The following is a 25,895-nucleotide window of genomic DNA, read 5'->3' on the forward strand; positions in this document are numbered from 1 at the left end:
AACTCTGTTGAGTCCATCCCTTCTCATTTATTGTTTTCTTAACAGACTACTCAAATTTTATTAAATGAATAGATTTTATTAAAAAGCAAAATTTAATATAGTTTCCAAGCAAAACCACTTTTATTTTATGCATGTACTTTTATACTATTTTCATTAGAGAAACTAAGTAATTGGATTATATATATATATGTATATATATAATTATCTATCTATCTGTCTATCTATATATGTGTGTGTGTGTGTGTGTGTGTGTGTGTGTCTGGGCTTTGATTTATTCCATAAAACGGGGTGTAGAGGGGAATGGAAGGATGGACTAGATGATCTTGTAGGTTCATTATGGCTCTAATGGTTTATGAAGCTATAAATACAGCTGTGTACCACATAATGACATTTCAATGACAGAACCCATAGACCAGGATGGCTGTATCTTACAGCCCAAATGTGCAATGGGCCATACTACCTCGGTTTGTATTAGTGCACTCTGTAATGTTTGTACAACTGTGCAATGTGTAAAGATATAATTTTCAGAGGATATCCCTGTAGTTAAGTAACACATGACTATATATAAACAAAAGTAAAAACTTAAATAGCTAATTTGAAAAAGTCAAGTGTGAGTTGCCAAGAAACCGGGTGCTAACCCCAAATCTACTACTTATGTGGCTGGCCATAAGCAAATCACTTCCGCTGTCTGGACCCTAGTTGCCACAACTGGTATATCGACAGGGATAAAGTAAGAAACTCTTAAATTTAATTCTAATGTCAAAATAAATACTTCCTATTAAATTCTTTTCTGAAAATTGAAAAGCAAAGTGCTAGGGCACACCTTAGTACACATAATAAAGTTGAAAAATAATTTCTTACTTTTCAATCCATATTTGAGAAAGAGTAAAGCACATGCCAATACTTAAGGAAAAATCTATTCTCATTTCTACAGGATTAGAATATTATAATACACTGTTCAATAGTCACAGAGATAAAATTTAATTTCAAACTCCTTGATTTTTGTTTCTTGGTTCTGACATCTATCATGGTCTGAATGTTTATGTCCCATTAAAGTTCATATTTGAAACCTAATCCCCAAAGTGATAATATTAAGAGGTAGGACTAGGTCATGAGTGTGGAGCCCTCAAATATGAGATTGGTGCCCTTATAAAAGAGACCTGAAAAAGTTTATTTGCTTCCATGAAGAAGGTGCCATCTATGAACCAGGGATGGAGATATGAACCAGACAACAAATGGGCCAGCACCTTGATCTTGGACTTTCCAGCCTCCAGAACTATAAGAAACAGATGTTAGTTGTTTATAAGCCACATAGCTTATGGCTTTTGTTAAAGCAGCCCAAGTAGACTAGACACATCCAAGCAACATTGTGCTGCTGGGTTCCCTGCCTCCAAGCAAAGGGGATATAGATGTCCTCTCTCCTCATCTCAGATGCCCTAATCTGTTCCACAGCTCCTACTGTAGAATAGAGGTCCCAGGAGAGTACTTTGGGTCGGTAGTAGCAGGGGTAAGGTCTAAGGGACAGCCATTAGCTTTTGCCATTTCCTACCTTTAGTATTTCTTTCAAGTAGCTTGCTTCTTCTGTAGTGGGTCCCTTTATTCAGGATTGTTTGATGGATTCTTTATGTACACTTCATTTAAATGGCATCTCATTTCTACTTTGTTAGGGAGATTTCATAATCTACTTTGTAAAAGTCTCCATAATACACAAATATAGTTGCATTTATGAAAGATTAAGGGAATCAGCTAAGTTATGAGCCATAATAATTTTGTTATTCACTAGGTTTAAGCCTAATCTGTATTTTTCTGAGCCAAAAAACTCTATTTTTCCCTGCTTCAAAAAATACTATAAATAATCTTTTCCTTGACCCAAATCTATTTTGATTTTTCTTTTAAAGAGATAAGAGTGATAACGAGAACTTATTTGTTAGCTACTTAGGCAACAACTATCAGGTAAGGAGCCCTGAGTGGGCTCTCTTTTCTGTGCTAGACAGAGGGCTTGGAAGAAAGACCAGACAAGCACATATCCTACACAGTGAAAAGTGAAGACAAAGCAGAGAGGAACTAGGTGCATTGCAGAAAGTCTCATTCTGGATCAAACTCTTAATAAAATGTGACTAATATGTCCAAAATTCCAAGGCAGAGGAGAATTTTAAAAGAAATGCCTCTACTATAGGACAGCTGGAGAGACTACTGAACATAGCACCCATTCAGATCTCCCAGGAGTCCACTGAGCTGTCTCAAGTGCCAGAGAACTGGACAAGATCCATAATGCAGGGGAGGGAAATCTACATAATCCTCACACTTCGTTTCACTGTGAATTTCCTCCTCTCCACCCCTAAAGTAATCAGCAGAGCTTTTGACAATGTAAAAGGGATTCCACTGGGAAGTTCACTATAATTTAGAGTAAGCAAAGTCTGGAGTTGTCTTCAAAAGACCCCCCCATTCTAAGAAAGTGCAAAGGAAAGAAAAAGTGATGTTCAGAGGATTGCTTCCACCCTTTCTGTCACTTCACATCATGTTTGGGTAAAAGAAACAGAGGCACGCAATGCCAGTAATGCCCCCTGAAAACTCTACCCTTTGAGTAGACAATAAAAGCAAAGCAAAAAGAAGGTATCTTCAAATCTTAACAAGTTGATGTTTTAGTAATCTTTTTAACACATGCTTTCCTAACTCCTTTAATACAAATTGTCTAAAATCTCTGCAAAGTTCTAGTACTCTAAAAGAGAAAAAGAACTCCAACTTGTCTTATTCTGTTTTGTATTACCATCACAAAATATATGAGACTAGGTACTTTAAAAAGAAGAGGTTTATTTAACTTGCAGTTTTGGAGGCTGAAAGTCCAAGATGGGTGACTACATCTGGCAAGAACCTGGTTCTGTGTCATAACATAGTGGATGGCATCTTGTGACATCATGTGTGAAAGTGATGATGATTGTGTGCAGAGGAGAGAGAAGTCACATGGATAGAGAAAGCAAGCAAGATGAAGGAACACTCGAAGGGTGAGCAGTCTAGTCCTTCCAGAGCAAGGACTTACTCCCTTGAGAAAATGTTAATCCCTCCTGGTCACCTAATCATCTCATACAGGTGCCATTCCCACCAAGCCTCAACGTACAGCCTTCAAACCATAGCATCGCCTGGTTTTCAGTCATAATAACTGAAGCACAAGATTAGAAGATGGACAGAAGTAGCACAGATATAGGGAATCTGAAATGTGTGCATCTCCAAGCTGTTACCTTTCCTACTCTGTCATCTTCCTTCTGGCTTGAACTACAAGTGCTAAAACAACCCTAATAACCAGCCTCCACTACCTCTGTAGGGACAGGAAGGACATGTATTGGCAGAGGTCAGATATCTCCAGCTTTCTCAAGTAGCATCACCATATGGTTTCACAATGAGGTTAGGATTCTTCTCATTTTAATTACAGAAAAAGAGGAAAAATCACCCTAAAGAGGTAAAATTTATAGTAGGTTTCCTTTGCCACCTCTTGCTCAAGGTTGTTTAACTGATTAGAGGTGGGCCCCACTAACCCTGCACTCTTCCTAAGGAAAATCTTCTCCATCTGAAAATGCAAACTAGCCTAGATCTATGATGGGACTACACACTACTTTCTGGCAGTGTAAGTCACTATAAAAGATCCATAAATTACCCACAAATTGTGAACCTCTTTAGCAAATCTGCCAACATGCTTGCTGCTCAGTGCCTTGATGTAGATAAAACTTCTATAATTTCCTAGAAATTAGATTTGAAACTTCATTTCCTAAAGTCTCCTTCATCATCTAAACCAAGAGAATGAGTTCTGAGCAAAACAAAATAAAACCCCACTGGGATTTTGTCCAAACTCCAAATTTCATGTGTTTGAAAGTTTTATTCAATATAAGGGGTTTTAAAATCACTTTTACAGAGACTCTCATTATGGATTCCAAACTAATGGGGTGATATAAACATATATTTAATTTCCTGTTCCACTGATATGACCAAGACAACAAGAGAAACCCAAAGCATGAGGTATGGTGCCAACCTTGTAATTAGATATTTCAGCCACAAACGGGAGAGGTGTGAGAGAGGTATCTACCCGCATGACACCTATCAATGTGCAAAAAGAAAGCTGTCTGGGGGAAGTAAATGAGAAGACTTCTGAGCTTTACTAGATCCCTACTTGGAGCAATGGAGGTTAAGATGAAAGCGGATCTTTGTGTACTTGATGGGGAGCAGATTCTCATACTTCTGGAGTCCAGAAGGACAGCGTTAGCCCACAATGCATTTGGCACACCCAAGGGTGTGAACAGCTCTGGAGGAGGGCATAGGTCACTCAGCTGAGTGTTGAAGGGAGCACTGCCCCATCTGGTTTCTAGCAGCCAAGGTAGAGAGAGCTACATCAATGCAAAGAAAATGCTATCCCTTTTCAGAGGCTGCTTCCCCCGTCAACTGCAACAACTCTCTAATCCACACACAATTACTGTTTTTCCATATTGGTGAAATGAAAATAAATTTATTCCTCTTTCTTTAGTCTGCATTTAGAAACGCTGACAAAGCACCACACACTTATATTCAGAATTAACCTTAGCTTCTAATATTAAACAGATATTGTATTCTATAGAGCAAATGGAGAAAAAACCCTGGACATTACAAACCATTCAGCAATTCAGAAGAAGAGTTATTTAATAAAGTAAAATAAATTATTCCTTCTGAAACAGATATGTTGCAAGAAACAGGAAGACACAGTTTAAATTTCTAACTTGTGATTTGAAATTTTCAATGAGATTTAAGAAGACTATATTAATGAAAGAGGAACTAGGAGCCATGAAATGGAAACATTTTTGAACTTGTAAAAATTTTCTAGAAATGACAAAATAGCAACATATTTTATAGGAACTCAGTAGGACAGTAAACAGAATATTGGATGCTGCAAAAAAGAGAATCAATGAATTGGAAAACTGATACAAGAAATTATCCTAAAATTCAGAGTAAAAAGTTAAATATATAAGAAAAATAGGAAATAGATTCAGGAGATGCAACATATGTTGCATGATAGGAGTTTTAGAAGATCAATTGGAAGCTAGGAAAAAGAGAAGAGGAGGAGGAGGAGAAAGAAAAAAAACAGGAAGAAAATCTTCCTACACTCAATTAGAACTTGAGTTGTTAAAGTGAAAGTTTAAATCATTTTTAAACGCTAATGAAAAAAATCTACAATAGGACAGGTATTGATACGATTTATGCATTTTGATGATAAAGAAAACATTCTAGAAATATTGTATACAGACAGGAAACAGGTAACTTTCCTGCAAAGGAAAAACAGTGAGTTTAGCATTAACTTTCATTCTATAATATGTAAAACGCAGATGCCAAACCTAGAAGGAAGAATTAACAAATTCTGAGGAAAGACTAGTCAGATTCATACTTAACAACAGAACCTCTCCAATAGGCAAGAACCCATGAGGACCAGCATGACCTTCCTCAACCAATTACTCAATGTTTACTAGCAACTGAGAATGAAGTCAGAATACAATTCCAATAACTAAAGAGAGTATAGAAGGAATGAGCAGTAAGCAACAAAATGAGTTGCTTGCGTTAAATTTAAATGATTGTGATTAATGTGTTGCAATCCTTCTATTAACATTAAGGAAAAACTTGCAAAAGACATAAAAAAGATGCATGTATAAAAGTCCGCATTTTAAGTTTGAGATTATTTAAACACAAATTATTGGTTGAGAGACAGGTAGTATTTATAGTTCCCATTTAATCAGACAAGAAAATGTATAAATGTATAAATTCATTCTTGGCAAAAAAGGAGGAATATCAACTTTATGATTATGTTCTTCTAAAGTTTTAAGGTTCTTTTAGAATTTAAGAATGTTAATAATTATTTGAAAAAAATATAATAAGAAAAATATAATGACATTAGAGAAAGGACTTTTGGTTTCTGACAAACTGAACTGGGTTCACATGATTTTTGTATAATCATGTAATAATCTCTCTAAGCTGCAAGTTTATCATCTATAAAAGAGGGATGATAATAGTTTCTTTGTTATGTGACTGTTCTCAAGAGTAACTGAAATAAAACTCATGAAGTATATAGCTCACTGCTTGACAGATAGCAAATACAGAGTGTTTGCTCTTATTGTTCTTATAATATAAGGATAAAGCTTAGCTGAGCATGGTAAGGCATGCCTGTAATCCTAGCAGTTTAGGAGGCTGAGGCAGGAGGATCGCAAGTTCAAAGCCAGTCTCAGCAACTTAGCAAGGCCCTGAGCAACATAGCAAGACGTTGTCTCAAAATAAAAAATTAAAAGGGCTGAGGATGTAGCTTAGTGGTTAAGTACCCCTGGGTTCAATCCCTGGCACCAAAAAAAAAAAAAAAAAAAAAAAAAAAAGATAAGCTTGATAAATAAAACAAAAATCTAGAAAAGAAATTAAAAAGTTAAAAGACAAAGCAAATATTCTCTATTATACAGAAAGCAGAAACAGTTCAAAGAAAAATCAGTTACTACAATACTTGAAGATAGGTTCAATTTTTCTATTAAAAAATAAAGACCATCAGATAAGAGACCAGTGTGGCTGACCCACTGAAGGAAGACAGAGAAGGCAGGAGAGCTGGATGAGGTGGGGCAGATCCATAGGGCCTCTGGAGTTCACTCTAAATGAGTAGGTAAGTAACTGGAGAGCTCTGAGTATGAGTGATGTGATCCACTTCCTTTCTTTGACATGGTCATTTCAGATTGCATTACCAGCAGCAGACTTAAAGGCAGTAAGAATGGAGGCAGAGACCAATTAGAAAACTAACATAATAATCCAGGGAAGAGATGACTATGGCTAGATCAGGTGGGAGCAGTGAATGTGGTAACTAGTAGGACTCCTCTGGACATATTTTGAATGATAAGTTGTCAAGATTCAACAACTGTTCAAATGTGGGCAATAATAAAAAACAGGAGTTAAGGGTGACTCCTAAGTTTTTTGGCCAGAACAATGGGAAGGACTCAGTTGTCACAGCTAAGATGGGAGCAGTAAGGGAAAGGCAGGATGTGGTGGGGCACTCTGTTTTAGGTGTGTAAAATCTGAGGTGCTCTTGGGGGAGAGGGAAAAGTAAAAGTAAATAGCCAGTTAGGTATTTCAATCTGGAGAATACTGAACAAGAAAATGTTAATTTGATAGTTGTCAGCAAATGATGGCATTTAAAGGCACAAAATTGGATCGGACCACCCAGGGAATGGATACGGAATAAGAAGAAAAGTGCAAGGACCAAAACTTAGAATATATCACTATTCAGAGATGGAGGTGATGAGGAGGAACCAGCAAGGTGGGTGGAGAGAAATAGCCAATGGTAAAAACCAGAAGTGAGAGAAGCCAAGGGAGGGAATAGGGAGAGAATGAACAACTGTTCTAAATGCTGCTCACAGGCTAGTAAGATAAGGACTGGAATGAGCCTGGCCACTGGGTTTAGCAATGGCAATGTCGCTGGTGACCTGGAAAAGAAGGGCTGGGGAATACTAGCAGTGCAAGTCTAAAAGGCAGAGCAGCAGAAAGGAAAGCAAGGGGCTGAGAAGGAAATACACATAACTTCCTAAGAAGTTTTACTCTGAGAAGGAATAGAAAACTGGGAAAGGCAAATGAAATTAAGAGAGGGTTGTTTTTGTCTTAAAGTAATTTCAGGATATTTCTATGTTGTTCACATTTAAGACTTTTTGTGTCAATCTTCATAACAGAGATATGACTTTGTTTTTCCTTCTCTATCAGTTTTGGTTGTCATGTCTCTGCTAGTTTGTTCAAACAAAATGAAATATTTCCTTCCTTTTTCTTTTTCTTTTTTGAATTAGTTTAAATAGCAAAGAAGTAATCATTTACCTGAGGAGTTTACCAATCCGGTCCATAAATCCATCTGGGTGCAGTGTTTTTTGGAGGAAATAGTTCTCTTTGTTTTATTCATTCTGTTATTTTTTCCTTCCCCCTTACCCTTCCCACCCCTCTTTTTCCTCTATATAGTCCATCCTTCCTTCATTCTTGCCTCCTTTCCACCTCCCCCTTATGTATTATCATCCGCTTTTCAGCGAGATCATTCATCCTTTGGTTTTTTGAGATTGGCTTATCTCACTTAGCATGATATTCTCCAACTTCATCCATTTGCCTGCAAATGCCAAATTTTATTCTTCTTTATGACTGAGTAATATTCCATTGTATATCTATGTACTACAGTTTCTTTATCCATTCATCAATTGAAGGGCATCTAGGTTGGTTCCACAACCTGGCTATTGTGAATTGAGCAGCTATGAACATTGATGTGGCAGCATCACTGAAGTATGCTGATTTTAAGTCCTTTGGGTATAGGCCAAGGAGTGGGATAGCTGGGTCAAATGGTGGGTCCATTCCAAGTTTTCTAAGGAATCTCCACACTGCTTTCCAGAGTGGCTGCACTAATTCGCAATCCCACCAGCAATGTACGAGTGTACCTTTTTCCCCACATCCTCGCCAACACCTATTGTTGCTTGTATTCTTGATAATCGCCATTCTAATTGGGGTGAGATGGAATCTTAGTGTAGTTTTGATTTGCATTTCTCTTATTACTAGAGATGTTCCCTTATTATTATATGAAAAAATGTTTGACATCTCTAGTAATAAGGGAATACTTCTTTAACAGTGTTCTCAATTTGTTCCAAATTCACAAATATAAATCGACTTCTGTCCTATTTTGTGCTGTTCACCTTGAATTCTACTTTTTCTAATTTACATTGCTACCCTTTAAAAAATTTTGTGTTGTTTGCTTGTTGATTTTTTAAAAATGTTCCTGTAGCAATATGCTCCACTTGTATTGAGTATCTATTTGTAACAATGAAAACATTCTGGAAATGGATAGAGGTGATGGTAGCATGACATCATGAATGTAATTAATGCTGTGGAATGGCACAGTTAAAAAACTGTTAAATGGTAAGTTTTGTGTTATGTATATTTTACCACTATTTTTAAAAATTCCATGATTATACAGTTTATTAAACCATTATTATACTATTGAACATTTAAGTTCTTCTGATTATTTTAAAAAGTATATTTTAGTTGTCAATGGACCTTTATTTATTTATATGTGGTGCTAAGAATTAAATCCAGTGCCTCACACATGGTAGGCGAACACTCTACCACTGAGCTACAACTCCAGCCTCCTTACCCCCAATTTTTAATATTAAAAATAGCACTACAATAAAAAGAAAATAAAGTATAAGTCTTGACTCAGCATTTTTATTTGCGGGTATTTGTCTTACCCACAAAAATTATGTGGGTAATAATTAAGAATATGTATAAAGAAAAACATTTTTGTCCTGTCATACTTGTAATGGGGAAAAATAAGGAACTTAAATAGACAACACATTGGATTAGTCAAATAAATTATGGTACATAATGAAAAATTAGGCAGCCATTAAAAATTGTGGTACAGACATAGATCATTAGGTAGATAGGCAAAAAATGATTTAAAATAGTATGTGCAGTAGGACAAACTTTAAAGGAAGTAAATGTTCTTTACATGCATAGAACAACACTTGGAAGAATGAATAGATAACAGAGTTTGTCAATGGTTATTTCTTAGTGAATGGGATTTCATTATTTTTATGCTTTTTCTTCCTTGTCATTGTTTTCTGCAACTGATTTCTGAAGAAATTATTTTTTAACAAAAACATTCCCAGCTATTTTTCCTTTCTCAGGATTAACAACATGGCTTTGTGTACCTCACAAAGTGCCCCTTGCCTAAAGAAAAAAAGGAAATGCCAACTGGCCGACTGTCTATTTATCATATAGAACCAGCAGGCAATTCTTTTCCTGATCTAAATAACTAGAAATTGTATTATATTAAGATATCCCTTTGGGCTTTTTAGACTGCTTCTTAGCTGGCCATAGTAGATATACTTTCTACTTTTGATAATGAAATTGGTTTTCTTTTACAAGTGAGGAAGATGCTTCCCTGAAAAGTAACAGTGTACATGAAGTGAGACATTCCACTATTCAAACAGAATGCAGTAAAATTAAAACTAGAAAAATGCTAATGCCTTTAAAAGTACCCAAAGCTAGTGCAGTTACAAAAGGAAAAATACTGAGTTTCAAGGTATAGGCAAACAGATTAGATCTGAAAGGCATTTTTGTTAGGTTGTTCCACACAGTGAGTTATAAATCTGGAACAGGAAACTTGAAATCATTAAGGTCACATATTCATAACATCATATTCAATTAGGTTAGAAAAGTGCAATATCTGTCATCATGTCATAAAAAGATGTGTTTTTCTCTCAGATCTCTTATGAAGAAAAGCTCCCAATATTGTTACAGATAGGGCTGTTTTCAATCAGTTACAAGAAGCAATTCAATTACTAGATGGTTTAGTGCAGTAACTGACTCCAGACTAATTTAATTTCTTTAGGTCTCTAAAGATCAATTGATCTGATTTGTCCCATCCCCAAAGGCTGTTTAGGAAAAATTCAAACTTAACTACCTGGAAATGAAATCCAAAACCTTGGCCAATTTCACACTACTTAGGTCATCTTGCAAACTTTCAGCTAGTCACGTAAGAGTGCTCTCTTGGCCCTCAGACCATCGAAAACTACTTAGCTTCACGTACACGTGAGTGCTCCCACATCAGGATGCTTATTCAATAAGTGGAAAATGTGGCCACATGCATTATCAAATCTGTTGCTCTAAAGGGCAGTCAGACTGGGTACTCCTATCTCATGAGCACATGTGTGACTGCAAGGCTATTTTTACTCTAAGAGTAGTTCATTGAGACCATTAAAAGTAGACTTAGGAGGTGGACAAGCTGTGAGAGGCAATGCTCATCTAATATGATCAGAGACTTGCAATTATTTTGCATTTTTGTATTTATAAAGTGCTTCCATAAATGTCATATTATTTGATGCTCCAAAAAACCTTCAAAGTGAACAGGGTTATTGTATCCATTCTCTAGATGTGGAAACAGACCCAGGTTCAGTGACTTCTTCAGGATCATTCTCCCAGCAAAAGGCAGAGCTGCACCTCTACCCCATGACTGTTTTCTCCCAATGTATCATGCTTACCCCCTGATCTGAGACAGGAGATATGACCCCTACACAGTGAAAACATATCACTACTGCCCCACTGAGTCACTGTTTACATTCATACTTGAAACCCAAATAAAACTGAGGAAAAGTTCACTTAAAATCATTCCAGCTGCACAAACTCATCTGCATCAGAGCTTCTGGCCCTCAGAAGGAGAAACTGGAAAAGTCATGCCTAAATAAAGAAGGCCCTGTAGGTAAACTCCTTTCTTACCCAGACTGGTCACCACATTCGCAACTGACTTATTTACCTAACTGTAGACTTACCTACTTGCCTTCTCTCAGTATTTTGCAATGGATTTGCAACCACAAGCCTGAATTTCCTACCCTGACCTACTATCCCCAACCACTTGTCAAACTCTCCAACTAATTAATCTTTCTTTTTAACTCAAATCCCACAGTTTGCACCCAACGTTCAGCCAGTCCTGCTCGATCCTCTGCTTCCAAACACAGTCTCTGTATCTTTTCTCCCCATTCAAACCACCTCCCCATGCTCTGCCACCTGGGAAGGTGTAAGGAGAATCAGACTTCATTATCCCTTAATGTGAATTGCCAAGACAGGTTGGGCAGAAGTGCTGAGGTCAGATGTGGCTATGTGGTAGCTAACGAAGAGTGTGGCAGAAATGTATAGCAGGTGATGAGGAAACTATACAAAGATGTGGAGACACAAGTAAACCAAAGGGCTGGAAGCTAAGGTACTCAACTTATCAATAGAGACATCAGTCACATAAAAAATTAAATACAGAGAGACAGTGTGTTAAAGAAATAAAAATAACTGATATGGTTAGAAATCTCTTTGGGAAATACATTTTTAGACATTCATATTGGACAAACTATGGGCTCCATATAGGCATTACCCAAGACCTAGATGGTCTCAAGCTGCATGAACCATTTTAATTGAGAAGAAGTGAGCTAAGTTATAGGTACATGACTATTGTTTGTCTTCATACAGGTTCTGAGACCTGATGCTTCTTCTGTTGAAGATAAGCAGTTTATAAATAAAATTACATAACCTTGATTTAAATTATATTTCCTTATTTCAAACTTCCAAATTACCCTTACGCTTTTGGTGTTAGCAAATACCTTCCACTTCAGGACGGAAAAGGCTATCAAGTTTTCATTGCTACAGACTGCCACTCATCAAGACATGAAACTTAATACCATCAAGAGGACCAAGACTTTGATAACAACAAAGTCCTATTTTTTACAGTGAAATTAGTGTCCCAACCAAAGGATCCCCTTCACTCAAACTGAGCATATGATAGATTCAGTTACAGCAGCTGTCAAGACTTAAGAGCTGCATATCTGCAGGGTTTACAACTGGAAGGAAGGGGTGCAAAGAATTGGAGACTATATGCATAAGGTTACGGTTCCTTGGCGTCGAAAGGCATGTGTTCTTACAAACTCACTCTTCTCTTTATCTTATCTGGACAAAAAAGTAAACAGAGAATTCTCATTACCTCTCAATGTCAGTGAGCCTGGAGGAGTCCCGGAATCCTTTGGCAAAGGGATTGCTATCTATTTTCAGCTTGGTTATCTGGAAAGAAAAGAATGGGTACAAATCAATCTCATTTCTGAGCTCAAGGAAGTAAAATCAGAACGTTCTTGCACTTTTCATAGCACCACAAGAATATCATGATGTCTCTCAACATTGTGAGAAGGATTTCCAGTGCTAGCCAAGTTCACAGAAGGAATGGATCATGGCCAAGATAGACACAATTAGATTTGGGGGCCTTGCAGGCAAGAGTAGACATGAAATGGGGTTTGAATCATTTCAGGGAATAGTGAAACACTAGAACTCAACTGGGGAAGGGGGAACTACCTATGTGGGAGAGCTGTGTACAATTCCGGCATTGGTGGAGAATGGGGAATACAAGCAAAACCCCGAACTCACTCTAACTTGGCAACAGATTTTGTTAATACTATTAGCATGTATATATACCATAATAGATGAAAAATTAAATGACCAATAATAGCCTCATGTTCAATACTATATTAATTACATGGCATAAACACATGATATAAAGCCTTCAAATTATGTTTACTCCTTTCCCTCTTTCCACTTGACTAAATTAGAATCAAATTAGTCCATTTTTTGTTATCTTCCATACAAAGTTATTTATAGAACTCTTTCTAATAAGAATTGTGGTCTTAGGTATTAAGTGTCTATGCCAAAGTATTTATAATTTTTTTTTTTTTGTACTGGGGGCTGAATCTAGGGGTGCTTTACCACAGAGCTGCATTCCCAGTCTTTTTATATTTTATTTTTGAGACAGGGTCTCTCTAAGTTGCTGTGGGTCTTAAACTTTGCAATCCTTCTGCCCCAGAGTCCTGTGTCACTGGGATGACGGGCATGTACCACTATACACAGTATCTATAATTCTTATAAGACTAATATTAATGTAGAAAGAGTCATTAAATCATATGTACCATGCCTCCAATGGAAAATACATCAGGTTGTGAAGCAAAAAAATAAATGAAACACTAATTAAAAGATACTTGAAAAGGAAAATCCCTGTCAGAGCTGAAAGGAACCTGAGAGAGCAGTGAGTCCATGCCTTCCTCTGACAGATGGACCCACTGAGGCACAAAGGGTGTAAGGACAAAGTCACAGCTGGTCAACAAATGAATTAGAACAAAGAACACCTACCAAAAGAGGTATATTTCATCAGCATCAAAATTAGAACCCATGTTAATCTTTGCAGGAAAACACATACAAAATATTCTTAAAGGGAAGGTAGTCATGAATTGAGGAATGTCCTCCTCCTTCAAATTAAGGAATAAACAACTAGAACACAGGGTGAAAGAATATTTTGCCAAGTGTTAACTTTTCATTTAATCCAAGTGCATTCACAGTTCCCTTTAAATGATTAACACCTGAATAATTTATTTTCTCACTACAAAAGATGCTTTTTTCAAGTTTTCTTAATGTGAGCTAAACTTGCAAAACTGCAAACCAGCTCTTCACTTCCCTTAAGATGGAAGCTCTGCATAATCCCAAGCAGATGGATGGCTCTGCTCTATGGATAACACTAAGGAGTCATAAGATGGGTTCTGTGATAATAACCTTTAAGGGCACCTTAGTGTCTCAGAAATGTCTATCTTTAGTTCATGTGCATTCACTGTAGAGCAGCAAAAGAAAATAACTAATATCCTTTTATAGAAACTGGTAAACAGGGAAGAAAATAAGCAAGACAACAACCTGGCCACAATAGAGAACAACACCTACTTAGAGCATGTACACAAATAACATACAGGCCCCCTGAGGTTGCTTCTATAATGTGCCATCAAGAGCTGGTGGAGAACTTTTTTTCACACATGACTAACATTTCACAAAAAGTTGTTGACTCCAGCCATTTGTTCATGCAGACTAGGACTTAATTTTTTGAAGACTGATTTTCAAGAAGGAGAAAATTTCTGTTTGTTTGAAATAAATCATAAACATCCAGACCATCAATAATTCTAAGATTGTAAGTACCAACAAGATTTTTTAAATTCTCAAGGGCAAAAGCTATGCCTCTTTCTACTAAACAATTGTGATTTAAAATATTTTCTATTTTTAAATATTGTGATTTAAAATATTTTCTATTTTTAAAGTGCTTTACAGTTCATGAAAACGTTTTTGCAATAATTCATCAACAACTACTTAATGAGAATTACTTCATCATGTTCTGTGCTACATGTTGGGTAGTTTAAAGATAAAGAACACATGATCTCAGACCTAATGGAGCTTACTATTCCTTGTAGCAGACAGAGAGATGCACTGCTAACTGGAACTGAAAGGTGGCACCATGTCCCCGGCAGGGTTAGTCACCTTCAGGGTAAATCAAATGCAGATGAAAATTTCAAACCCAAACTATGGGACAGTACAATAAAAGTGAGCCTTCCTTCAAGAAGCATGTTTATAAAATCAAAAAGTGAATGGATTTTCCAGTGGTTAAAATGTTCTAGAGATAACAGCAGATAACGTAGGGGATAGAAAAGTTCATATTGAGAATAATTCTTTCACAAATGTTCTTAAATGTGAACTATAACAAGCTTTATTATTTCCGTGTAAACTAAAAGGGTAGAAAGAATTATCTATCTTTTATCATTTCTAAATACTTTTGTCCCTGAAAATGATTTTGCAATATATTTGGTCTTGTTCATATTTCCAAAAATAAAGATTAATGACTCAAATGTGATGAGTGTGGAGTGATCTTAAAGCCTTCAGTCCCTAACACCAGATAGAATATGTACTCTCAAAACATGTGTTGTTCACTGTCTGCCTTATCTAATGTTACTGCCACAGCTTTGAACAAGGAACTCAATTAAATTCAATGTGAGTTTTCAGATTTCCTTGAATTTTCTTCCATTATTAGAATTATCTACTTCAATATCTCTTAAACCCAGCTTTCATAATCCCCAGGAGTCTCAATAGTAAGTTCTTCCTCTACATTTTGGTATAATTTCAGATTTCAGAAAAGTTGCAATAATTGTATATGGTACTCTATACACTCAGATTTACTAATTAGGTACAGAATTAATTTTAGGTTACTAATTAGAAAAAAGACTTTGAGACAATTATCAGGTATTTACTTTCTCTAAGGAACATTTTTATCTAATTCTGGAAAAAATAATTGCTTTTACACATTAGAGGGGAAAAAGCTAAATGAATCTATTATCATTAAAATTGTATGGGGACTCTTGGTTGATACTATATCCTTAAACATTTTTCCTGGAGTATTAATTGGCAGCACAGAGACATGGGTTCAAGCTCTCAATGAGTCCATCACATTCACTATAATTCAGCTAGACTCTGAATCTAGCTGGGTGTCCACACTAATACACTCGGAAATGTTTGTTAAGCTTTACTTCAGCAATGAACAGCCAGAAATATGATTTCATCCCTTTACCAGTCACAGACTAACTGAAACTCTTCAGTTTATTTAAAAGCATTTTATTTTGCTTTCTAATTTTTAAGATACAATTATTCTTAAATAGCGAAATTTTAACATTCTAGGTAATCACATATGTTAAAAGATCAGACAGAGATTTCCTTCATCACTGTTTAAATAAAAGCCAGCAGTTATACAGAAAGATTCACTTCAGAAGGTGTAGTTTTACATCCCTTTCTGAAATTTGGGATAACTAAAAAAGCAGTGCATTTGATGAGAGTTGGTCAGAGAAAGGAGTTGAGCTACTGATCTCGCTGCAGTTGGACATCACTTCATAAACGCTCTAATACAGGAAGCCTTTGGTGTGCCATAGAACAAGATTACCTTTGTCAAATATAAAATTAAAAGAAGAATCAAAAAAGAATCAACTACCAAATGTCATTTATAGAGAAACCAGTGCTAAGGCTTTTTTATCAGTCAAAACTAATTTTAAAAAGCAGAAATGTTTCTTACCTGGTGAAGAGAATGTAAAGGTAACAATATGTGCTTAAGAAAGCCTACAGTTGAGTGTGTGTGACTAATTTAGGCCAAAATACAATGCTGTTTTCATTTGTCATGTATAATATCCACAATATAGAATATAATGCATTTCCTTTGCAGAAAAGGGCTCTTTTAACATCTCTATTATCTGCAAATAAATACATGAATAATTGGAGGGCAGATTTTTGACACCATCAGTTGTGCCAAAGAAAAGAAAGCTTCTGATTCCCTGTGATATCACTGAACTCTGAACCCAACCTGGGATTCCTAGCGACAATGTGAAACTGGCCCTCAGAGACTTACTTCTCCAATTATCAGGAAAAGATCTGACCAAAGGCATTTAAAAATGAAACCTGACCTACACTTCAACTCTACAGCAATGATCTGCCTGCTCAAAAACAATGCATGACCTTTAAATTTTAAATTATAAAACAGTTTGTTGAAAGTGTAATGTATTTAGCTTTTATCTAATAATGTAAAGAAATGCAATCATTTCTTTGTGGAAAAAAAAAAAGAAATAACAAAAAAAAGTTCCATTTTCATTACTTATAAATAAAACCACCAGCCACAATAAATGAGAAGATTTTTTTTTCCCACAAATTCTACTGGAAGCTTTGATTTGGATTTTAATAGAAATAAAAATAATGGTCCTATCCAAAATTCAAGATATAAAGTGGTCCTCAAAACCAACTTTCAAATCCTCTCTCCTCTTTTTTCTTACTTCCTTGTTCTTCACTCAAGGAAAAATTCTAATATTTATGGTATACATAGTATATATTTGTTTATATCTTATGCATTTATTTCTTACAGTATGCTTACTGTAAGAAAAACAGTACACAAACAGCATAGTACTAAAGAAGCAGTTGATGTAGGGAGACCTAGAAAGAGCTAAGAAAACTTTAGAAAATGGCATAGAACTAGTGAAAATGCTAAATCCCCCAAGTTGATTTATTAATTCCACATATTTTTAAGCATCTGCTTTAGGATTTTTGATTCATTTTCTGAATTTATAAACCATTTGCAAAACTGGCCTATTGTTATATCAAATCAAGTCTTGGACTATTAACTGGATTTCACATATATAAGGTTTTATACCAAAGATGGTGGTTTTAAAGGCAGATGCAAAGAAATAAATTCACACACAAAAGGGTCTGCTGAGGAAGTTAATTCTGAATTCACATGCTTCCACTGTGGGTTATTTAGCAATGAAATGACACACTAATCATATTATTCTTTATACTTTATGATGCAATAAAGGATAGCAGGGTTCTTGTGGTTGGTTTTAAGCCGATTTATAATATCAATTAGAAATAAAACATTAGCAAGAGAAGCTATTAATGTTGGAATCAGCATCAATTACTATCTTAACCTATTTTAACTTAGCAACATTTTCAAACTCACTTCTCAAACCTTTGACACGGGCAGTGGTTATATCCTTGGCCTTGCAACCCATCAAAGTGCTACCAAAAAGGTAGAATTAAAACCTGGAAGATCAAAACCTCAGGAAGGACCTGTTGTTTATCAAATTTGTAGCCTTGGGTGAGTAACTTAACTACTCTGAACCTCGGTTTTTTAAATCTACAAAATGATGCTCATAGGGCTTCCTTTAGGGATTACTGTCAAAATTAGAGTACAAAAATAAAGGTGGAAAGATTCAAACTATGAACTTTAGTTAGAGCCTAGTTCAGAGAGAGAGGGAAAAAAATTACCAAAAACATTATTGGTACATCCTACAAAGTATAAGAATACCACAAGAGGAGAGCAACTGTCCTGACTACCCACAACTAATCAAATAAAAGCAAGATACAAAAATAGGCTATTAACAATTGAATGGTAAGTATACCGAGAGCTTACACCCCTTTTACTGAAGAATATCAAAATTCTAATTCTGATCTTTCTAAACTACAGAAGTTACTTCTCAGCCTCAGCTTCCTCACCTGTTGATTGTTTCTTTTACTGTAAATCCTTTGAGCTCATGCTGATCACAAAAGAAGAAAATGTATTAACATTGCTAGGCCCTTACTGGAATCTTGGAATCTTGATAAATATTTACCATATTGGACTAAACTTTACGGACAAATAAAATGCACAAATTTGAAATGTATTATACAATGGAGAGTAGAAAATATATATATCCAATATTATAAATTGAATATCTTGATATTAATTAAATACACAACTGTTTATACACTGCAAATTCTAGAAAAATTTAAAACCATTTTTCTAGAATCATTCTAAATTACTAACTGAGTCAGCCTCACAAAATATCTGAAGTATCAGTAGTTTGGACAGTTGGCAAGAAGATGAAACATTTAATTTATCAAAGAAACTGAACTTTTAAATTTTATGAAGCAACAAGTATATGTTGACAGGAAGTAGAGAAAAGGAAGCAGGTAATCATCTGGAGAAGAAAATTTGAGAAGGCTGATTGGGGCAAGAAGTGGGCAATGAACAACCTGACTTGGAGTCTAAAGATTCTAGACAGTAACATGGTGTCATATACAGCTACTCATCACACCCCTAGAGGGCCTAGGGCTGGCATTCAATAGTTCTCTCCAAAGTAAACATCCATTCTGAGTGCTGGCAACTTGAGCGTCCTAAGTCCTTATCCTCTGCAGAAACTAAATTGTGAACTGTGCACTCACCAGCTGATTCTGGTAGGCTGTGACTGCTGTAAAAACTGTCTCAGGAAAGATGAACGTTCTGAATTCTTCGGACTTCAGGTTGAGCAACGAGGCCGTGTGGTCTTTCTTCTTAATGATATGTACCCGTGGCTGGTACTTATGCATTGAATTCAAAATGATCTACAACAAAGAGATGGGAAATACTGACTTTTACATACTTAGCCAGACAAAGAGTACAGTGAGGCAAAGCAAAAACAAATCAAATTCAATTTAAAGATTAGGATCTACCCTTTCCATTCTCCAGGCAAATCATTTTCACACACTTCTGCAAAGTCATCATTGTGAATCAGGTTTTACCAAAACAACTGCAAATAACACAGGTTGCTTCAAAGGTCTTTTCTAAAATGATGAGGGAGAGGGAGTGGGTCATCTGGAGGATAAGTTGATTCATTTTGTAAAATCAAATCCTTAAAATGCTTTAATTAGACCAAAAATGTATGTCTGAATTTTCTAAAATAAAAAATACATATATTATAGGAGGCCAGGTTATGATTTACTGGGAGGGGGTATGAAATAACTTAGAAAGGCAGTATGGTATAGGACACATGGGTGAGAATACCAGATTTTCCATTTTATAGCTCTCCATTTAATCTTGGGATCAAATGATCTCAACTCTCCAACCTCTAGTTTTCTCAAACACAAAAACAAGGCTAACCTCGTAAGGCTGTGGTGAGAATCAGACAGCATAACCCTAGAAGCACATAGAAATAGGAAATGCTCAGTAGATACTCTACTGCTCATATTTATGACAGTTTTCTTCATTTGTAACTTCCAGTTGTAAAACTAAACCTGAAGTCTGGCACAGTGCTGCATGCCTGAGCCCAGCGACTTGGAAGGCAGGAGAATTTTAAGTTCAAGGCCACCTTGGGCAACTTAGCAAGACCCTGTCTCAAAATAAAAACTAGAAAGGGCTGGGGATGTAGCTCAGTGGTAGAGTATTCCTGGATTCAATTCCCCAGTATCTGCCCAGCCAAAAGATAAAAGAAAAAAGCTAAACCCAATCACAGTGATGGTCATCTTCCATTCTATAGCTGATAAAAGTTGTCAAATTCTTAGAAATAATAAACATACCCTGTAACAAGTCAGCTAAGAGACCATATTTTTTTCATTTCTCTGTTAAAGAAAATATAAAGCATTATCATTATGAAATATGAGCAACAAAACTCATTTTCACATATAAAAAGTTTCTCACCTCTTTCCCATTGCCACACACATAGCTACCTAACTCTCCAAAACTGGTTCTGCCTTTCCTAGACTTGGGGGCTCACATTGTTTGCTTTTCTCCAAGCATAGGAGCAGAGAGCTGGCTCTCCTATTCACTTGGTAAACACATGGCAGGGCTGCAGGCACTCAGTGTTGGTTGCTGCTGCTGATACTGTGGCTGATGACTCCCTTGCTCTCCAGCTAACATGGGTGTGGTGAATGAGTGTTTCTCCTGATTGCCTTTAGCAGAGTTAAGTACTAGCTTATTGTGAGATAAACTGATATACAATCTGCATTTCAAGATTAAATCAACCTCCAATTAAAAAAAAAGTTTTTTAATTGCATCTGTACCGAACATGTTGACTTTTTTCTTAATTGTCATTATTCCCTAAACAACAGTATAACTGTTTACATTATATTAGGTATTATGAATAAACTACAGGTGAGCAGAAATATATGGGAGGTTATATGCAAAGACTGCATCAGTTTATATAAGATTCTTGAGCATCCATGAATTCTGCTATCCAGGGGGGGTCCGGTAACCAAGCCCCTATGGATATGGAGGGAACAACATAATTATCTCTGTCAATCTCTTTGACTTGGAAGGCAAAGTAAAGTAACAGGAGGGGCACTGAATTTTGTATATGCCACCTTTTTATGACTCTAAACTAGAAGAGGAATAACTGAAACAAATTAGAACTTCAAAAGAATTAAACTTTTAAGAAGTAATGTCATCTGTATAGTGCATTTATTCCTGGCAGTTCATGCTACTGATCCTAATCGGTACACACAGAACTGGAATACATTTGAAACAACAAAAGGAGGCATTTGTCCCCTGATGCTGATATAAGAAAAAAAAAAACTTCAACATTCCTTATGTGTTCAACTAAGAAGAATAATTTTCAAATCATGTACACACCAACCCACACATATACATACCAAATGACAAAAAAAAAAAAAAAAAATACCCTAAACTTTAAATAATACCTTTTCCCCACCTCCAAGTGGCCTGAAGGCCAATTTCACTTGGGAATATGCATTGAACAGTGAGACCCCAGGGCTTCTAGCTCTGATTACCATGCCCTTGTGGGGCTAGGAAACACTAACAGAAATGTGGACTCTGCTTCACTGAAAAATAAATTTCTGGGAATAGGAAATTGTTCTGTTAAAAGACTAAAAATGCATCTGTATTAGGGCTTCAGAACAGATTCAAAGAAGTCAGCCAAACAACAGTGTCAAAATTTTTTTGTTAAAATTTTCAGAACACACTCATTCTGGTGATAAAGGGTTATATTAAATCATGAAATTTTAAGGGCAAAAATGGATATAAGCAACCTTCTAAGAGAAAACCGTTCATCAGGGTCTGATCTTGACATGAGCAGGTTAAAACCCAGAGCTCCTGAAATCCAGTGTATTGCTCTTCCCACCACGAAGCTGATACTAACAAGAAAGACATTTTAATTCCAGACAGCTGATCCCAAAATGAACAATGAAGTCTTTCTGGAATGACCCAAATAATCCTCCTAAAAGCTTCACATGTGGAAAATAGCAGACCTATAAAAGAATTTCCTTTCTCCTTGCAAAGATTTCAGTTGGTGCCCAAGAAATTTTAATATGAAAAACATTAAAAATGATCACTGACCTATAAAAAATATCACTCAGATGCTTCATAATTTTTAACCTGAAAAAAATCCTTGAATGGAAGCATCAAAAAAAAAATGATGATGATGATGATGAAAGGAAGATACGCCAATATCCATAAAGGTCAGTAACTAAAACAACAGAAGCTTATTAACCTACTTTCAATATCTCAACAGTGCCATCACAGCCACAAGTTAACCTGGTCTCTCTGACTCACTGTTATAAACAAGGCCCAGGGCAACTGAAAGGTGGTTCCAGGTTCAATCCAACGATTTGAAACCAAATCTAGAACTCTAATATCTACTTAAAGACATCTTTGAAAAAGATTTTGAAATGCTTCCTCTAATTGGCAGATTCAATAAAAACTAAAATCTTAAATAACAAAATAATAAAGGGACATGAGAAAGAAAAAATAGTAATATCTTATTAAAAAGAAGTCTGCAAGTTTGTCCAAAGTTTTCTTAATATAAAAACTGAATCAGAATGTATATGTAAATTGTTATATAGAGCCACTGAATGACATCAAAGATAATGCCTTCAAAAGGAATTTTGGCAAATGTGCAAGGGTCTCCATCAATGACTACTTATTCTATTAACTACTGATAAGAGCTCATAGTTGAAATTTCTCTTTTTTTTCCATATTTTAATGAGCTCTCTATTGACACAAAAAAATGCTTCATTTTTAATTGCAGAGATTCTCTATGTTTTAACATTTACAAAACTCTCCACAAAGGGGATACACAATAAGTAAACAGCATTGCAAACTTACTTAGAAATAAGCCCTTTTATTCTATTGCATCTCACATGAATGTGTTCTGTAGAACACACCCAAGGAAAGTCTTAGTTCCATTTCCTTTATGCTAAATTATTTGACACATTACTAACAGAAATTAGATGCTTAATCCAAGACGAGTCTACATTAGCCTCCTATGTGTAGTTGGCTCAGGTGATAAGGCAGTTGCAGAAGTGTTGGGAAACCCATGGCACAGAAGATCCCTGGGTCTCTCACACAGTGGTGACATTTGGCATCCCTGTAAATGGCTTCTTGACAAAATCCATCAAGGTTCCCTGAAGAACACATGAATGTTCTCATAGAATGACTGACAGATGAAGGAAGGAGGGAAAGGACTGACAGGACATTTTGTATGACTTCGCCATTCCATCCAGAGGAATGGGCATAGTTCAAGGCACCGTACTTACATGGCCATGTTGATCCAGTTCATTGTTGGTGAGTTTCACCTTTTCAAAAGACACCATCTGTTTGAGTAGCTGCTCGCCAGTAAAGGGAGAGTCTGGGTGCACATAGAGCCTAAAATCACAGGAGAATTTCATTGAGACACTTTTTAAAAATCTGTCTCTGTGAGTTGTACAATGTTCTGTGCCTAAAGGAACTCGTAAACATCATATAAACGGTCCATTTTATTTGCTCTACATGCCTCAAATTTATTAATATAATTAATGCTAAACTATAATCCCAGCGGCTTGAGAGGCTGAGGCAGGAGGATCTTGAGTTCAAAGCCAGCCTCAGCAAAGGCAAGGTGCTAAGCAATGAGACCCTATCTCTAAATAAAATACAAAATAGGGTTCAGGATGTGGCTCAGTGGTTGAGTGCCTGAGTTCAATACCAGGTGTCCCCCCCAAAAAAAGTAATGCTAAAATAACTCTAAAACATCTCATATATTTCATGTACCAATGATCTAAAAGATGTAAAAATAAATAAATTTTCTATTATGTGCTGAGCAGGCCATTTTTAAAAGATGAGTGTTTTCTTTCCTTCTATCTAGTTAGCTACTGGTCTGCAACTGCCAAATATCAAATCTTGTAGGTATTTTCAGAAGAAAAAAAATTATTAATAGGAACTATTGCAGGAGTTCCTATTACAAATATCATTAAAAAGCAAGGAAAACAAAGCATTTAAAAGAGGTGACAATTTGAATCCATTTATTTATACTTAATAGTGACTAGGTTTAAAGTCTATGTTCTTTGTATGCATAAAAACAGGAATTTTAATACAGGGACATGGAGAATGCTTAATAGCCCCAGCGTAGAGCTGAGAGTCTGATGAGCCTCCTGGTACTTTAAACACTGCCACCTATGTTCATCATCATCTATTTATATGCTCACTAAATGAGAGTCTAAACAAGTTGCGTATTTAAACACTGCCACCTACTTTCATCATCATCTATTTATATTCTCACTAAATGAGAGTTTAAACAAGTTGCATAAGCTTTGAATTATTCAATCAATTCATTTGCAAACAGCTTAAGCAAATAAATAAATAAATAAATAAAAGTTTTAATGGAAAAAATCTATCATTTATTGATCCATTCCTACATGCAAAGCAATCTTTTACTCAGAGCAAAACGTAGTCCATTTGTTTTACCTGCAATCATTACCCTAAGTACAATTCTTTGTAAATCTCTATCCTGTCATCTTCTTGACAAAACCTTTCCCAATTGAGAGGGAGATTACAGAACTATTGAGTGGGGTGGGGGGAGGTAAAATCCAGGGCCTCTACATGCAAAGAATGAGCTCTACCACTGAGCTAGACCCCCCAACCCTGATAAACTTCTTTATCCATATAACAGGCTATTTATTTGTAGGTTTCATATAGCATTCTTATAAATATAATTAAACATTAATATTTTGGTTGGGCAAAGCAAAAGAAAAAAGTCACAAGATCCTTTGCTTATAACATTCATATACAGAACAAGAAGGCTGTGCCATGGTTTGCCACACAAGAGGACTAAGAAAAAGGACTTGTGTACTCAGGCTGGAATTCACAAAACCCACCAAGAGCAAAGCAGAGGAAAAACTAACAGCACTGAAGATTCTTGCCAGATTCAAAGAAGAACTTTAAAGCCTTCAGGCATTTGCTGCCTGTTGGTTTCATATCTTTTAGGACGGGTGCTCATAACTGCTTTTCAATTACAGTATTCATTTTTTTACAGCACAGACATGACAGTCTTTCAGATTTCATCCCTCTGAAGCTGTAATTTCATAGGTGCAGTTGTTCTGTGGATCAGTCTCCTTTCCTGCCCCCTCCTCCAAAAGTACAAAACTACTGAAAATCTTGGAAGTTAATGAAATTTTCCTCTTTAAAGTATCATATTTAATACACATAATCACATTAATAAAAATAGTAACCTATTTACATATGAATTACTTTTATAAAAAAAGAAATGTCCTATATGAAAATGTAATATTAATTTAGATCAGGAATAATGTATTTTCCATTACTATCAAATAATATTGTCAGGCATTATTTCCTCTGATTAAAAACAACAGACAATGAATTTTAGTCTAAGATAAAGTGCTTCAATGACCTAGAACCATAAAAAATTCTACCATGAGTACAAAAATTCTCATTTCCCAAATTTCCCCCCTTTTCTTAGTAGAGGTAGAGAATACAGCAAACTATTTATTTTGACAGCAGTAATAAAGAATAGTTGCTTGAATTATCTAGAATATTTATATTCCATAATCCACTACACATTTTTATCTAATATCAACATAAATAAACTGAAGTAGGATAAATGAAAACACATACAGGAAGCCCCTCCCTTTTTGACCCCCCCACCCAACCCGGACTTAAAATTCCAGCAATAGCTTAAACATGCTTCAGTTAAGATAGTGTATTGGTACGCACTTTCTTTCTCTAACCAGAACAGATTAGTAACATAAACAAGACATGTCATATTTCCAAAGTCCTGCTGGCCTGCACCATTTCCCCATACCTTCAGATAGGAAGAAAATGCATGTTAAATAAGAGTGATTAACTTCTTAGAAGACTGAGAAAAATAAAAAGGAATGTTTGTTTATAAAAATAGTTAAGAATCAGCTAAAATCTCTCATTTAAAATTTTAAAACAGTAAGTTCACAAGGAA

At 35.8% G+C, this 25,895-nt stretch overlaps 1 protein-coding gene across 1 annotated transcript in view; it reads right to left on the reverse strand.

Annotated features, from left to right (window-relative positions):
* Nucleotides 1-25,895, reverse strand: part of TBX20 (T-box transcription factor 20) — a 48,104-nt gene that overhangs the window by 15,364 nt on the left and 6,845 nt on the right. Inside the window, exons 4-6 of the mRNA XM_079151158.1 lie at nt 23,209-23,317; nt 19,126-19,284; nt 12,524-12,600 (exon numbers count right to left, since the gene is read on the reverse strand). Of these exons, the coding sequence (XP_079007284.1) occupies nt 12,524-12,600; nt 19,126-19,284; nt 23,209-23,317 (345 nt within the window). The remainder of the gene's footprint in view (nt 1-12,523; nt 12,601-19,125; nt 19,285-23,208; nt 23,318-25,895) is intronic.

Source organism: Sciurus vulgaris (genome assembly GCF_902686455.1).
Source record: "Sciurus vulgaris genome assembly, chromosome: 8".
NCBI lineage: Eukaryota > Metazoa > Chordata > Mammalia > Rodentia > Sciuridae > Sciurus > Sciurus vulgaris.